At 36.3% G+C, this 16,131-nt stretch overlaps 1 protein-coding gene across 12 annotated transcripts in view; it reads left to right on the forward strand.

Annotated features, from left to right (window-relative positions):
- The window catches only part of milt (trafficking kinesin-binding protein milt), a 35,455-nt gene that overhangs the window by 4,719 nt on the left and 14,605 nt on the right, over positions 1–16,131 (forward strand). For 2 of the 12 annotated variants that reach the window (XM_076113305.1, XM_076113319.1), the window contains exons 5-6: positions 3,434–3,538; positions 6,350–6,454. In XM_076113305.1, the coding sequence (XP_075969420.1) occupies positions 3,434–3,538; positions 6,350–6,454 (210 nt within the window). Of the gene's footprint in view, positions 1–1,259; positions 1,473–3,433; positions 3,539–6,349; positions 6,455–9,356; positions 9,917–11,599; positions 11,993–14,254; positions 14,697–16,131 lie in introns of those variants that run through there. The other 10 variants (XM_076113308.1, XM_076113310.1, XM_076113311.1 and 7 more) reach the window with 10 other exon arrangements.

The following is a 16,131-nucleotide window of genomic DNA, read 5'->3' on the forward strand; positions in this document are numbered from 1 at the left end:
CAAAAATGAAAAAAAAAATGAAAGTAAATCGAAAGTGAATTTATGCCAAAGAAACCGAGCCAATTAATCTGTTGTGTTCAGCCGATACTACATAGTAGCGTTATTCAATGAACTGACAACGTTATGTAATCAAAAGCTACAATTGAAGTCCATGAAATCAATGCATCACGTGAGGAACAGTCATCTTTATGGCATCTCTGTAGATTTCTAAGCGACTGTTCGCAGTGAATATTTAGTAAAAATTAGAATAAATGTTGTTATGTAACTATTCTGTTTATTACGCTCGTTTAGCAGATAGAATCACTAAACACGGGCCCTTATTACTGTTGTTAGTGGCAAGGTCATGACGTTGCGTCAACTAGTTAGCAGGGCAGCCCGTGCCGGAGGTGACCCCACTATGGTAGCGATGCCAACATATTGACGACATCCTTATTTTTATTGGTTATACGAATGAGTACGTCGACCGTACCGCCTCCGCCGTTGAACTGTGCGTGTGGCCTCGCAATGTGTCTATTTACAGGGCTTTCCATGTCAATTATTACAGAATGTTCATCTATACTTAATCAGATGAAGCCGCCAGAGCTCCATATATTCGAATGCTCGCAAATCTAAAACAATAGTTTACGGCAATTTCCATTCTACGGGTGCACAATATTATCAGTAATACTTACATCAATTTATGTGGTTCTAAGTGTAGAAAATTCTTCATGTATAATAGATAGATATGCATTTTCATAAGAGCAGACAGCGCACAGGTGACATTGGCTATGTTAGTATAACCTCGTTAGCTGTTAATTAGTGCAAATGAGATCTTTTCACATGTACCTGTTGCAATTTTCGTGCAGATTCTCAATGTTGTCATAAAATGGCGGCCAGTTTTCAGTTACTTATGCGATAAAATTTGTTTGCAAAAATATGCAATGCACCGTTGCTGAAATGGTGGATATTTGCATATGATCTGTGTAGGCTTTGGTATAGAGTTGCAGAAACCGGTAACACTGCAAACGTTTTCTAGTTAACTGCCATTTCACTGCAGACTTCTATTTACTTACACTTAATGTCGTGGGATTACATTGCAGGCATTGCGATGACTTTATTAAAACATCATTGTGTAGATTGGATTGTTGATAAGTCACGTTCGCGCTTTTTTCTTCAGTGATTGTTACTACCTGTTGACGATCGGTTTTGCCCTCCTTATCGGATTGTGTGACGTTATACATTATCTGCTATCTGCAGCTAATTACATCGTTGATTGTTTGGTAGTTCGCTACATGGTGCACGTCCGCTAATATTTTGGTGAAAGTTTTGTTCTTGTACCCGAGTAAGTGCCTAGTGGAGTGAAAATTGTGAAGGAATATATGTTAGTGCATATATGTGCCCAACTATGAACGCGAAAAAGATCCGGCCTCGGCCGCGACGTCGAGATGAGTTGCATGAGAGGCAACAGGACTTGCTTCTAGCCTGGACTGATGGTGAGCTATGTCATTAGTTAAGGTCCATAAGTTAGATACAAGCACATTAACCATAAGTGCTTAGTAAACTAGTAACTTCTAAAGAAAATTCGAGACGCACTCGTCGACATTTTTGCTTTCGTACTAACCTTGTATTCTCACAGTCTTATACTAAATCGACAAGCTAACAATGCACATCTTATTAGAAGAGGTACCATTAGCTAAGTGATAAGTTTAATAATATAATTTTGTATTTGGTAGGTATTGTGACTGTCATCGATAAAAAAATCAATGATGTAATTTAAAATCAGCTGTGTAGGCACACATAAACTTATATCATGTAGGAGAATGATTAAATATGATTCACGAGAGGCAGCTATCGTTTTATAACGCGACTGTTATGAAGGCTCAGCTGCCCACCTGCTTTACTTTACCTTAATGTAGCAATATCTTCACTAAAACAAGTGCGCCTCTGAACACAATTTGTTATGTAAGCAAAGGGCACGGTTTACTCGTAAAAACGCCCATAAAATTACATCATGTTTCTCTTTTGAGTATGTTTCTCTCATATTTGTACTAAAATTACAACGACTATGTAATAATAAGGCCGCTTTGTTTGTTTATATTTACACAATATCCAGTACCTGTAAGAGATGCGTAGATACACAGATTTGGATAATGTCCAACGGATACATAAAAATAAGTATTGTATAGGGAATGGCGCATGAATAGAATAAGATCACTATTCGCAAGACTCAATTTTGGTCTCACAATAGCAATACCAAATAATAAAGCTCATCTATATGCTGTCAATCAATCGCTTCTCAACATGATTGCTATGAAAATGGTAAAAGGCGTCTGTGTCTATCATAATAAATAAAACATTTATTATCAGATAACAGCAATCAGGAGTCACGAGTATCGATCAGTTGGCTTGAATGTCGTGTGATAATTAAACAGCCATAGACAATACAACGCTGAAATGTTTAATGAGACTGTTTATAAACACTCGACCGCTCTTGTATTTCTGGAGTGCTCCAATTTTAAACTGTTGATATCGTTCAATTTCTTTTGTGACGCATGTCTGCTATAACCAGTGGCATGCAACAATATTTCTACATGATCCGATAATGACAGTTTTTTTATAACATCCCTAATAAGGGATATGCTGACATGCGATTCAAACTATTTTTGTATACATATTATAGGTATCTATTATGTATCCCTATTTGAAGATTGTTATGGTCGGCTGTTGAATATCATCGTAACAATCATAAAAGACAATCACTAATTGGAGTGGTAGTTACAGGGCGTGTCTCTCAAACAAATTAGGAAAATGGAGACATAACTTGACTGGACAAATATATTTTTTTAGTGGGCCGGTCTTTAAAATAATGACTAACAGAGAATTATGACGATGATACATGTTACAGTTAAATGTTTTGAACACAACAAACATCTCCTGCTTTGACTCACATGATCATGACGTGTTGGTTTTATTTGTATAACGATGTGTATCAATTGAAATAATTATTGTGGTATATTCGCTATTAAACAATAACATGGTCCCGAGTGTTTGTCGTACTATTCACGCTAATACTCACACAATTAACGAGAGTAGACGGGAACGTGCGGTAGTGTGAGGGCATTGCAGGAGTGCATGCCCCCGCAGTTGGTCGGTCACCCGCCGCCCGCCGCTGCGCCGGGAGACATATCGATTCTGTCTGCAAACTCCATACTAAATACGGAAAGTAGACGCTCAGAGCAACATACGGAGCGTCTGTACAGTTAAACACTGCATTGCGCTCAACTTTTCTAGTCACGACATTGTATCCCAACTTGTAGCTTTCCAACAATTCATTATCTTGATTCGCAGCTTTATTATTTAGTTATTCCAGCCTTTCGAGAAAGCTTTACAAATAAATACAGCGATAATTGTCTTAGAAAGCACATTTCCAATTTAATGTTTCTTTTGTCAACAGAAGTGTGCAATAGCGAGGAGGTGCCCGAGGTAGAGATTGTCAGTCTTCTACAAGAACATATACCAAAATATCGCTTGAGAGCAGACAGCCTCACGCAATTTGGAGGTACAGATACTTTTATGTGCTTCATTTAATTCATTTACTATCATTTTACAAGTCATTCTCATTGATAGTCGCTTTGATGAAATGCTGTAAGTACGGCGACAATACACGCTTACTCACAATGCTTATTTTGTTCATCTAGTCACGAGCCAGCACTTGTCTCATTATTTATGCTTTATTTAGTTTTGCGTATAACATACAAAAAATACCTCTAACAATTTGCTACAACATTTTTTTGTTACTTTCACTTACTCAAACGTAAATTGAACGGCTTTATCATGAATGAAAAAGGCTTGTAAGTCTGTCGTTCGGGTTCAGATTTAACTTTGAGTCGATACCGCCGGGGGTTGGCTTCAGGGCCATACCAAGGGCGAATTTGTCATTTGAAGTTGAGCAGAATGGTAAATCGATATTTCGGAGTTGTCGAGTCATTGAGCACGAACTTCGGGATGAAATACTTACGGACAAATGTATTGATTAAAATAGCTATAATAATTTTGTCAACTATTTTATGCAATTTCGATTTCGAAGAAAGTTAGTCAAATCTTAAAACCATTTTATTTGATATCTTAACTATTTCCCATGAGTCTTTGTAGTGCTTTTAGGTCTAATATATCTATCTTTTTTTTAAGTATATATAGGCGTCTAAGACTTTGTAACTTATATGTGCTAGAGACGTAGCTACATGTAGGTAGCTTTGTATTATTGAGCCCCACTTTACATTTGATGTAATCAATAAAGATGAATGTGCTACTCATTCTATCTTGTTTGCTGGGTCGGCCCCCAAAAACCTTTACTAATTTAACAATTTTTTTTAGCATGTTTGATAGTTTATAATGCCATTAATAATTATAATTTACGTTATAATAACGTGTTTATGTTGCGTAAATAATAAAGTACCTTTATTCTTATACGCCTTGATATATCGGGACAGGCACCACTTGGTACTAAAATTTGGCGTTGTGCAGACTTACGCAAACTTTATTTTTATCTGTTCCCCACCGTGGAAACTAAATACAAGTGTCACAATATTATCACAATTGTGTCTTTGGGTTATAATAGCGAACTGTATAAATAATGTGCTTAATCCAAAATGTAATAAGAAAAGCCTAATGTAAATTCTTCTCTGGTTTCGTCCTAGTTTAGCTCCAGTCGTTCTGCGTAAATTTCATCAGGTCAGTGTTCAGAAACTAGGCCGCAGCCTACTTGTGAGCATTCGGATTTTTTGCACAATATCGTTTCTAGACACGACACATTACCGAGCTTGGCATTACAAGAAGAGTGACTTGCGTTGTGTAATAGTCAGTAAATACATAGCCGAAGACATCTTATTGAATCGTTGGTGAACTGTGATAAACGACAACGACACGACACAAAACCTTTTATCCTATTACATTCAGTTGAGTACAACATTTACAACAGTTCAATTCATGCCGGTAGAGTGGTAGCCTTAGTTTCCAGACAGAATGAACGGCAATACGCAATGACTCTATTGGAATGGCAAGGTCTATTGCGCGAGATACAATGGTGACTAAATGTCAGATGCAGAACAATACATAGTATAGGTAGTTATAGAGTTCATAGAGGTACTCGTACCTCGTGAAAGTTAAAGTTTTCAGCATCTCCAATCTGCGGTCTAGACGTAATGTTTTATTCGCTTTTTAAACGCTTATCATTGTATACCCATTTCAATGAATAACCATTCAATTGAATTTAACAGTCATTAGTTACATTCATATGGAAATAAAAAATTACCATGCCTTACATACTTTTCCTGTAAGTTAATTTCAGACGCTTTCAAGTAGAAAGCGTCGTTAGAAGCTCAAATTTATTCCCACTTCTAATTATCAATTTTCGGTTGGGCTGTTAATGTTATTTCGTTGTCTAAACATGCGAGTAATGGCTTATTTATGGCGGATTCCAGTTCTGAGAATCTGGTTGTTTATATAACATCTTAAAAGAAATGTTTGGTGAAATGTTGGGAATTTGTCAAAGCTGCAGTGGGCTATATGTGGTGTTCCTGTGTTAGCGAGTGTTTGAGGCGCGGTTTCCGGCGCCGGCGCCGTTCTTTAACGCTATAAATAATGGTGTCTCATCGCGCGAGTCATCGTCCGCTCGCCAGTATGCCGACCGGTCTGATGCGTGCCATCTGTCAACTCTATGCATTTGCTGCATTACACCATAGGTAGCCTACCGTTCAACGATGTTCCAACATGTCTATGTAGTATTACGCTTCTATGTAAAAGCGTGCGTTCACATTGACTTAAATGGAATTCATCCGTATCGAGCTCAACGCGGCTTCTAACTAATCCTCTCTATGCAATAAAATGATGATCTTACTGTGAACTTACAAGTATCCTAGTACTGTCTAACTGCATAATATGTAAAACCTTTAGTGGCTTCTAAGTCGAACAGAACCAGTTTACATATGCTATTGTGTAACATCAAAACTGTACGGTAATGCTATGACATAATAACGTCTGCTCTGTTTGTAAGGTGTGTATCACAGGTGTAAATTTAAAACAATGTATTGTTGGTCACGCCGAGCCAGGTGGAAATAGACGTGCCAATAAACTGTTATAATATAGAAAGATTTGTATGGAAGTAAAGAACGTGGACTAACCGTCCACACACACCCGCGGAACATTAACACACACTCATCCATTAAATTGGTTAAAGGAATTGTATGATTCATCGTCCTTGTGACGTGTTCGTGCTCATGAAATTAAATGGGTACAATAACTCCGTTGTGTGTTTCTCCGTGTATATTTTTGTGTAGTCGTAGCCGAACTAATGCGTCTATATATTTTTCAGGATACGAGAACCAAGATTGGTTCATACCATCGCCTGCTCTGCCGGTGAGCGACAAAGATCTAGCACTTACACCTGACCAGATCAGGGAGACTCTCAATTACTTCCGTAAGTACGCATGACAGTACAACTTGTAGGAAATATATGTGGAACTGTCAAATGACGTCAACGTTCATATTCGTAACGACTAAAAGATGAAGGGAATCAGAAACACGGAAGCAGTAGTTTTGCATTTCTATGAAGTCCACACATATTTCCGTTTACTAATGCATGCCTAATGCGTATACGAACTGTATGTATTATGTGATTTATGCAGTAAATATCTAGCGTATGGTTAATTATATGCTGTACTGTTATAACAGCTGTTAATGACTCAAAGTATTCGTTATAGTTTAATCAAATAAGTTCTTAATTAGCCTAAAATTCAAGATAAATAATAAGTGTTCTAAATGTTTCCACTGAAGTGTAATTGAAGCAAGTTATTTACTTAATAAAACTAGATCAATAACATGAGCAACATATCGTAACCCTGATTTATGGACTGTTTCCCTTAACACTGAGTATGTCGTCATTAAATTAACTGCTACAAATACTGTATCCAGACTATCGACCTATCGTCTAATTTTAAGTATTAGAAATAACTTAAGTAAGTTAAGAAATGAAGAATTTCATCAGCTTCGTGCACGTGGGTGGCGCTACTTGTGTGGCACATTCTTGCCCAATAATTTATTACTATGAAAAGTATTTTGTTCTGTATCAAATTCAATTACAAATCATTTATTCGGCGGCAAACCACACGTGCTTTTTGTCATTTGTTTTTTAAACGGCCGCTTGTTAATATATTAATGTAACCTTTGATCATTATCTTTTTGAAACAGTCTTACTAATTCTGTTTTACGTATGATATGACCGTCTATAATTATACGAATAACTACAAGTTTTATTTAATATTTTGACGTTGTAGTACCTTGACGCCTGTATGCCTCTGTGGTGTGGTAGTATATCCGATTGTTGATCAAGAATTTTCGGGTCGGGCAAAGTATTATATGGTCTTTTCAAATTTTTATTACAATATGCCTGAATATTAGCTCGGATTTTGTAAACGTGCCCGGTATACGACAATAGACCCGCCTCCTGAAACATGGCTAAGATTGTTAACTGTGAAATGTAGGTGTATTTCAAACACCTCTGCATAAACCATCCGATATAACAGGCATAATATTAATCTAATAATATGTAGTAATAATAAGATATTATAATAATATCTGGAACTTTGTCTTGTTTCCGTAAAAGTAGTAACAATGCACCGTTTATGTGACATGATCTCTATTCTACATAATTACTATCTTTCACTTGCTCTACATAGTATTATTGCATTTAAAACCGGTATGTTAATGATTGGCATAGAATTGTTGGTGAGTTAGACAAAAGCCTGGTGTAACGATTATGCAATACAGAACACTGCAGTGTTTAAAGTTCCTTTGCGCTAGAGAGAATGACGTACACGATACTCATACATAGGTATGCAAATACTCATAATGTTGAGCCGACTGTAAATACAATATATTGTACATTTACTTGTTTAACTAAAGGGCATCTGGTTTTGTATTTAGCACAATACAATGACTGATTTATTTCTGCCAGTTCTCTGTGTACTTTTTTACAAAAAAATGGTTCGTTGTTTGTGCATGGTAAATAAAAACTGATTTATGAAAATTTATATTGGGAAAAGGGTGGTTCTGTCGGCACTTGTTCCTGCATTATTGGTGTTTTATTAGGGCTAGGTTATTCGATTTCTGTAGTTCAATTTGGTTCTTATTGGTAAAGCAGACTAATAAACTGAGTACTTACTTAAGAGATAGGCTACATTATTGTCGGCGGCGTTGTTTCAAATACAGTGTACAAGTCGCCTACATGATTCTGGTGAAATAAAGAGATGCTGAGATGACAACTCCTTAAGCAACACCATTTATAACTCATCTAAATCAAACATATATGATGTAAATTGGTTTAGACATCGGTAAACATTTGTCATATTGTCCAACCTTATAAGGCCTCAGATTTTTTATTGGTATGAAAAACAATATGTTTGATTTTGTGTCTGCGACGTAAAGCTATTGTAGCTTAACAAGAAAATAGTTACACTCGGTCGCTAATTTTCAGCGATAATTTAACAATTGTTTAATTTCGACAGATTATTATATTCGTGTTAAATACATAGTTTAGAATGTTGTCGCCTGTCAACTAGTCGTATTGTAAATCTATTCGGAAATACCAAAACATGACAGTTTGATTTGGTTATGGTTGTCATAAATTAGCTCTCGGACAAAATAACATTTTTAACTCTCGTGTTAGATAGAGTCAAGAGTTTTACTCTACTTAACGTCTCTAACATAATAACCTTAACACGCCCCTATTTTTGTTTTAATTATAGTAATAGAAATGTATTCAGGTACTTTCATGGAGGTTCAATTTGATAAATTAATAAAATCTTAATATAGCGGCATATCGTGCACGCACAAGGGTGTTTTAAAACCTTACTTGCGTGCGTTTGTGCGTGTTTCAGTGGTGTTATTGTCATATACCTTTTCACACATATTTTGAATATTTTTAGACATAGTTTGGCCTAATACTCCGTTCTTATACTTAGTTAAAGATTGGGTGAAAGAAATGTTTCCGTTCTAAAGCGCCTGGTTTATATTTACGGTTAAGCATATATCTCCAATAATCTCCATATTTAAGAGAGGGCAAAAATATTATTAACTAGTAATACGACTGAAAAAATAGATCCATGTTTATAAAAATGTTATTTTACTGAATAGAAAATCTGGTTAGAGAGAAGAATATTTTTCTCTGTTTATATTTTTAGGTTTTATCATCAAATTCTATGGTGTTCAATAAGCAAGTGTCGTATATTATAGAGTCTCGACCGCATTGTTTATGTAGATGTCGTATTTGTCCGGCGGGTGGTCGCCGGTCGGTAGTCAGTGTGTTCGGCGTATCTGTGGCAGCACTGCGCTTGCGCGAGCATAGAGACGCGCGACCACCAGTGCCGGTCTCGCCGGTAGCCACGCGGCACGCGTGCTCTCTCGTCGCCCGCCCGCAACGAGTCGATCGATACCGCGACACCGAAAAACGCCGTGCGCCGAACGCATCGCGCATCGTACGCCCCAACTAGTCGTGCTAAACTTAGAGTAGAGGTGCACCGCTGCATCGAACGTACCGTACCATACTATAACACACGTGCCTCGCCTTCTCGACAGCATAAACCACAGCAAGCTTCCAGAAATTAAGTTCTTCCCATCTGTGCTGTTCAGAACTGTATAACTGATATTCTATCTTATATAAGAGGGTGAAATGTTCCTACCATCTCTGTCAGTGTTTATCTCGTTTCTTGTTTGACTCATCGATCTGTTAATATGTACAAAAACTCGGCAAGCTCTAGAAGGTAAATTTGCAAATCTCGACATCATCGATCGGGGGTGGTTCGGGAGTTGGGGGACCCGAGACGCGACGGCGTCGCGGCGTCGCAACGCGCAACAGCTGTGGGCCAGATCTGTTATCTTGACCGTGAGAGCATAATTATTGTGTTCATTGTTGTGTTGTGTAGTATAATTCCAAATTTATAGTAAAAGCAACTATTTACTTATTGTATTTAAGCGTTTATTAGGCTTCGAAGAAGTTTGCAATACCATCGCAGTATTTTTGTGAAACTTATTGTTTAACAGCAGAAACGCCAAGGTGAATAGTACCATTGTATTCAGTTTTATGTTTGTAAAAGTTGTGAAACGGGCGATTATATCAGCTTTCATATCTTACACGTGGACCCCTTGATACAGCTGTTTTGTTGCAAGACCATTCGGTGAGAGAAATACCAGGCCTCTCGTTAACGTGACACCTCACATTTTTCAACGGTAACTAAATTAGCAGGCATTCTACCTGCATTTATTTAAGAATCTAACGTGGGCAGTTACGTACAGATTTTACGAAACTGAACCTATTGTTCTCAACGATTGCTCATCGCTGTAACGCCTATCGTGTAACTAAAATGGTTCTTCCATACAATTAATTTCATGTCCATATTGGACTAGCCCCTTGGCTAAAACGAGTGACGAAATATAAGTAGCAACTCCGAAACAAACATGCGCAACTCGTTGAACTCCTTTTGCAAATCATAATTATTTATCTGTTCTCTATAGAAACTATATACTTATGTTAATCGAACAAGTCTCACTTTCATTTACATACTTTACTATACTATCATCATTACTAACACAGGTTTCATTTCAAGTCGTTAAAACAGACTCATCTCATGGCTGGGAATCGCTCACCGGTATTGATTTTTTCCGCAGACATGGTCGGTGCGTGCATTTGGTTCTTGTATAGGCGTTAAAAAGTTAATCGCACCACGCTCTATTTCGATATACGTACTTTGTTTTAGGTTTAGCGTATTTATTCACTGACAAGGAAACATTGAATATGGTTACCTGGATCGTCACGCGTAACACGGCCACGATTGAACATTAATTGCTGTTTGCAATTAAATTATCAATCAAGACATGCAAGCTCAAGTAACGCGTTGGTACTAAATAGGCAATTTGTATCCTGACAAAAGCCGCTAAAAGACAATGCCGTGAATTATACTTCCTTATCCAAATAAAAATATGCTATGATTTGTGACATGTATGAATTAATTAATGACAAATAAATAGATTGTTCTGTTTAATCGATATAATAATTGTGTATTTCGTTAATATGTTTGGGTTTATTTATAACATTACTATATTCGTAATAAACAAATGATAGTTGCTTACTTAACCTGTGACCTTTAGTATCACGGTTATGTTCTAGGACGTACGTTAATTTTATATTAAAATTTTAAATGTTATAAACCTACTTTGAATTTATAAATCATTATTTTGAAACAACGTGTTAGACATTTTCCAATTTTTAAGTTCAACATTTGCATTTTGATATGAAATTCGCTTCAGCTTCGCTTTTATATACTTAGTTAGTGGTTTGATTGTAAAGTAGAAAAATACAGTATTTTATATAAATAAGTTAATTATTGCACTTTGTATTTTTAGTCATATCGCCAGTGATACATCACTCATGTGCCCGTTATCGCTGACACGTTATCTTATTTAAATTCTTTTAATGAGCAGATATAAGCAGCGTCGTTCACGATACGTACGTAGTATGTGGCGCTGGCATGACGTTGGTATGACTACGATGTAAGTGTAGAATACTAATTTCATTTTAGTTATTGGAATGGTATCGACGGAAGTGGACGTGGTCGATCGTTCGGCGCGCGATTTATTCCGATACCGTTCATATGTGTCGTGATCACTCAAATAGCGTGCTACCTCCGTACTGCAGACGCCTGCACTTGATCGTGAAAGTTTATTACCACTGGCCTCAAACACTAGAACCGTTACTAAAAGAAATCGCCTTGTTTTGAGATAAAGGTTGTTTTGTGTGTAATTTCAGCGGTTAGATCGGAATTTACATTGTCATTCAGTGGTTCAAACTCGACGGTGTATACTGTCACATAATTTTGTAGTGATGTGGAATTAGTGTTGAATTCATGTGATGTGTCTGCGTGTGGACTTGTAATGATAGTGCTGAAATCGTCGCAAATTCGAGGTTAATTTCTGTGATGATTATATTATGATTGTTTCCCATGGAGCGCCATGGTACTCGTACCACCTCACATGATGTCAAACCTTTGAATATGAATAGGTGTTGATGTTGTTAATGATAGTATGTGTATTTGAATACGTCTGACAGTGGCTACCCATCGGTATGAGTGTATTCGCGGGTTGTGCGTACAGGGCCAAAGTTACGTCACGTCTCTGTTAACCCACTTTCATTTTGTTATAAACTTTGCAAGGTGACTGTTATAGCGAATTTAAAGATCAATGTCATTGATAAATAATCACGTAATGAATTGGTTATCAGTCAATTTTTTATTAAAATAAGTAACTACCTGCCTTTTGTGTAAATAGGTACTTGAATAAATAAAACCAGCTTATGACCAATTATAAATTGTATGTCGAATATTTTAAAAAAATCTAAAATATTCCAGAACAATTGAAAAAGACAAACCGAATTGTGTCGTCATCGCCTACTTAATTATCGAAGCAATTAATAATCTATTTATAACTGACAATTTCGTTGACATACCAACAATCAACATAATAAATAAATTACACAGACCGATAAATCGTTCGGTCTGGTAACTGAAACTAGAAAGACTCGCTCGATTACACATGTATTATATTTCGATTTAAATCGAGACATCAAAAACTCGCTGTATTATTCACCCGTAACGTTGAACGTATACCTACTTAGTAATGTGGTATTAATTACCGAGTGCAAAAAAAAACATTTCGAGTTATTGAGTTTTAAGGTAGAAGGAAAATGTTTTTACCAAAAATTACTTAAACTTGGAAGGTTAAAGAGTTCCGAAGGTAAACGACCATCAAAAATGACCCTGACCACGAGATGACATCAGTGAAATATTTTTTATATGATTAAAATCACAATAAAACAGATATGATGTACTAACTAATATCGTGGTTTCTGTTCTAACTATCTTACTTATTAAAATCATTTGTGCATAAAAAGATTTCAAAGGAAATCGGTACTTGTTCATATTTTTCCGGTTGTGATGTAAAGCCTTTCTGAGAGGTTATTTGACGTCGTCATAAAATCACGTGCGGATCGACCTTCGTTTTCTAACCAGTTTGATATTCACGGTAAAATGACATTTTATACTTACTATAATATGCAAATATAAACACATAAATATCAGCTGATAAAAAGTATGATCACGCTTTTGATCTCTATTCAGACTAATTTGAACTTGTGTAATTATTGAAGCGAAATAATTTACGCAAGTTAGTTTTTGTTCATTTCACAATGTCGGTAGCGTTTAAGGTTCATCTTCTTAAGGTTACTCAGGAAATTAGAGACGAATGAGCAATTACACCGTTAATGCTTCTGTTTTTTTTATCCGTGAAAATGCGATCAGTAAAATATTTAACTAATGATGTTGATTGACAGGCTATTGAATTAGACATAGTCAGTTTTGCATTCTTCTATTCACTTTTCTCTAGAATGACTGTTACCTATAGTCCTTAATAATAACCATTAAGTATGAATTACATTGATTGTCCATTGTTTCAGTCTTATTGCGTTCTACACATCTACTTTAGAAATGACATAATTACAAGATTATTGTTTTATTCTGGTAGTTATCTTTCAGGTTAGAAGAAAAAAATCCACCTAACCCTTTGTAATGTCATAAATACCCGTAAAGATATCTAGATGTAATTTTCTGCTATCTGTTAGATAAAAGGATAAATTTTAAGTCTGTATTGTTAATACAAATAGGATATTATGGCGACAATCACCAAGCCTTATCGAAAGATTTTATCATTTTTTTCATTTTTAATACACATTTCTTATACCTAAATTGTTTCTAGAAAAAGAACAAACGAAATTTTATGTAATAATTTTATAGAAACATTTTAACTTCGCGCTTCGTGTACTGCATAAGCATTAAACGAAATGTTTTAATTTCATTTATCATTTAGTGTCACTGGCGAAGATGGGAGCGCCCGACTTTGCCCTCATTCCGGTTTATTCAATCAATAATGTTACGTTGTTACTAACTTGCCTTTACAAGTACAATGTTTGGTGCTAAAACTATTCTCGGTTATATGACGTGTGAGCCATAATCGTGTTTCGCATATTATGAATTTCATAAGAGAGTTAATTTAAGCAGCTCGCTTGGTCACCCGAGCGTGATGCAGATATCCACTTGCTTCTTATGCTGTCCTGTCAGACGTGTTCCATTACCTCTTCAAATGAGTGGTCGGCACGATTCTCGTGAATTTACAGGTGTTACGTCACTAACTATTGGTTTTAGCGCAGTGGAAAATGGTTTGTCAGTTCAGTTTACATGAGACTTTACAGCGGATACATTGTGTATAGGAATTGAATGAGACTATAGTGGACAAAATACGAAGTGTGGGTAAGAGTGAGGGAGTGATCGCCGGCTTAAGGCGGGCGGAGCAGATGGTCGCGGCTCGGGCGCGTCACGGCGGAGGGCTGTGCCGGCTCGGGCGCGGGGTGCGCGGACGGCTCGCGTGCCTCGCCGCCACCGGGCTTCGATCGCGAGCTCTTCCAGGAGTTGAGCTACCTACCCGACGCGGAGCTACGCGAGTGTCTCGGCGAATACCCAGACTTCCTGTACCACGTCGCGCGGGACAAATTCGGCAGACTATACTTTCGCGTCATCAGGACCTTGCTCCTTGATAGAGGTATAGCATCATGTAGATGGGTACGGTTTCATTGACGATCATCTCATTACTAATTTGTAACCTCCAATATCGTCTGACCATCATTTCGCTTTTTCTTCTAATCTGTCACGCAGTGATTTGCATATCATTACTTTAGTTGTGCTTACTGCCATTGTTATCGTTTAAACAATACGATTAGAAGTGCTTAATGAAGTAATTATCTATTCACTTGATCCTATTATATCAGGTTAAAAGTTTCATGTAAATGGCTTTGATGTATAAATGTATTTAAGTACCTACTAACGACATTGTAAAAATCCATTCATTACTAACTCCTCTTTCCTTACTAACTAACTTGATATATTAATGATGACTTTTTTCGTCCAAAATATTTGTGAGTTTAATTAAGTTTGGGTATTGACAAAGTTTACTAATTAATAATTATTTTAATAATGTACGATAAAATTTATTTGGGTGTAAAAGGTTCCTGATTTTTTTAAACATAAATATTTGGGGACCCGTCAAACAAAATTTAACAAATTGATATGTAAAAAAATATGACTGTGTCATCAATATAAAAATTTGGATGGTGTATATTCAATGATGACGATCTCAACGTTTTGTATTATTTGTTATGTCTGAAAATGTGGGTATATTCGAATTTATTTAACGAAAGCATAGGTATAATAAATTACCTATATTGTTTTGGTAATCAATAATTGAGAAATAATAGTTGTTGTGTATTCATTTAGTATTATAGTGCCATGTAAAATAGAAAATCGGAGTCTGCCATAAATAATCGCACATTGTCATAATCGTTGTCAACATATTTTTTTAAATAGACATTAAATGTGCGTAAAAGTAAATTTTATTGTAAATCTGACAATACTGAAGACGATTCGTATGGGAAATGCGAACAGTAAAAACTGTGAAAGTCTTTCAGTATCTCGTGAGAGATGCAGCCACAAACAACAATCGATATCCGTTGTAATCTTGTGTTAGGTAAGAGAGTGGGAAAAACGCCGCATACCTGTGCCGCATTCAATGGTGCTATTATTGCTAACAATTCCCATAAGTTTTTATTCTGGAAAGCAGCTTCGCCGTTAAAACAGCTTATAACTTGTTTCGTTTACAGTTAAAATTCACAACACCGTAAATTGTTTCATCGCGACAATTCAGATAGGTACTCCCTATTGCAGTACATTTATCGTTGTGAAAATGCAGAGGGCAATAAACGGTACAGTAATCTTTATCTATGATACGCAACTGATTAGACAAAGGGAATACGATTTCATTGTGTTTATATTTAGTTTAATAATATTTACTTACAAAGAGCATTTCACATCCATCAAACTCATGTGAAAATCGAAAGTGAGTTTATTGAAACAATGTGTTTAGAGAACATGAACAAATACCAAATTATCAGTAAAAAGGTCGATGTGTATGTCTTTTGTAATCCAGTTTTCCCACATAATA

Source organism: Anticarsia gemmatalis, chromosome 4 (assembly GCF_050436995.1).
Source record: "Anticarsia gemmatalis isolate Benzon Research Colony breed Stoneville strain chromosome 4, ilAntGemm2 primary, whole genome shotgun sequence".
Lineage (NCBI taxonomy): Eukaryota > Metazoa > Arthropoda > Insecta > Lepidoptera > Erebidae > Anticarsia > Anticarsia gemmatalis.